General features: G+C 34.5%; 1 protein-coding gene across 1 annotated transcript; it reads right to left on the reverse strand.

Moving 5' to 3' along the window:
• Nucleotides 1–720: 720 nt before the first annotated feature.
• LOC121786448 (glutaredoxin-C9-like) lies at nt 721–1,329 on the reverse strand. Its single transcript, XM_042185097.1, has one exon. The coding sequence runs from the start codon at nt 1,326–1,328 to the stop codon at nt 888–890; it is 441 nt and encodes a 146-aa protein (XP_042041031.1). The 5' UTR covers nt 1,329; the 3' UTR covers nt 721–887.
• Between the last annotated feature and the right edge of the window lie 353 nt (nt 1,330–1,682).

Consider the following 1,682-nt stretch of genomic DNA (forward strand, 5'->3'; position numbering starts at 1 on the left):
ATTTTTTTATTTTTTATTTTATTTTTTATTGTTTTTTTTTAATTGTCATCAAGCCTACATAGTGTGTTTCATATAGTAGGAGTCGAGTAGCATTTATATACTTCGAGTCAGGACACTAACCATGAAATTTCTCAAGATGCAATAAGATTTTTTTTCCTTTTTTCCAGTATAATACATTACTATTATTATTTATGAGTAGATTTGTGGGAAATGATCAAAACAAAAATGTATCTTATTACATAAATGCAGCCTAAATCGTGACCTTAATTTAGGTGAGTGGATGGTCAATAATTTACCAAAAATACTAAAGGTCATTATTAATGTTTTAGGTCATATTATAAAATTCGGATTTGGTGTCATTTTTAGATCATTTTAGGTCATCGTTTATTAAAATAACCGAAAAATAATCTAACAATAACCTAAACATGCCCTCCGTATTATTTTATTTTATATTTTTGTATTAAAATCTAGTTTTGCATAGATCACCTTCCTAGATTAGTGTGTACAAATGTTTGATAAAATTTCAAATTTTTAACCATTTATAATTGTAAAATAATCCAATTATTCTACAAAATATTGTAATAGAAGAGATAACCAATTGTTTCACGATAAATTTTTTCATTTGTGTGTGATGGAAACATAATTTTTTTAATTACGCCACGCGTTCAATCTTGAAAGCAAGATCAGATTTCATGCAATTAGTGTTAATGGACAATTGGATTGATTAAACAATGGTCAAATCCATTAAAATAAATAGCCAAAGTCAAAAGTAGCCACTAATATCAAATAATTTGTACAAGAAGTTTATCAGCTTCTACAATCCATTAAACTTTATAATAGTAATTATTATTATTTGAATATTAGTGGTTAATAAAAAAAATACTAATTCAAAGCCAAAGAGCTCTAGCTTCTCTAAGCCTAGGGACCAATTCACCAGAAATATGCGCCCCCATAATTTTGTCAATCCCTCCAAACAGGTCTCCGGCGAGAAACACCGCCGGCAGCTGCAGCGCGGCGGCGCCGATGATCTTTGACAGCTCCTCGTTTACCTCGGCTTCATTGTGGTCGTCGACGTGGAAGATGGAAGGATAGACGCCGTGGCCGTGGAGCAGGAGCTTCACCACGTGGCACATGCAGCAGCCTCGCCGCGCAAAAACAACCACGGGCTTCTCCGCCACCTGCTCCCGCACGCTTCTGCCATCCAAGGCAGAGGCGGGCGGAGAGGAGGTGGGCGCCCAATTTCTATATGGGATAGCTTGTTGCATGGTGTGTCGCTTTTGGAAAAGGGGGACTGGGGCATTGGGGTAGTTATAGCAATTCAGCAGCATAGTGGGATGGTCCGAAAAGAAAAAAGAAATACTACTGTAAGTATCATTTTTGTTCTTTTTAAGTGACACGTTTTTTTCTTTTTTTATATCCCGCTCTAAAGTGACGTATTTTTAAAATGAAAATATCATTGTCTCTATTTTGTTCTCTTTCCATCCAATTTACAAAATAAAATTATATAAATTTCATAACGAGTATGAATGTTTCAAGAATTGAACGGATAGAGTATAGTAGAACTACTGTGAAACTGGGAGAATATTACTATTTCCTCTGGTCCCCATTAAATGTCTCATATTTGACTGGTGCATGTAATTATTTAATTTTGTAAAGGAGAGTATGTGGAAAAGGTTAGTGGG

Source organism: Salvia splendens, chromosome 22 (assembly GCF_004379255.2).
Source record: "Salvia splendens isolate huo1 chromosome 22, SspV2, whole genome shotgun sequence".
Taxonomy (NCBI): Eukaryota; Viridiplantae; Streptophyta; class Magnoliopsida; order Lamiales; family Lamiaceae; genus Salvia; species Salvia splendens.

Excerpts from the sequence above, each read along its gene's own strand:
- LOC121786448 (XM_042185097.1), bottom strand. The coding sequence starts at position 1,328 with ATGCTGCTGAATTGCTATAACTACCCCAATGCCCCAGTCCCCCTTTTC.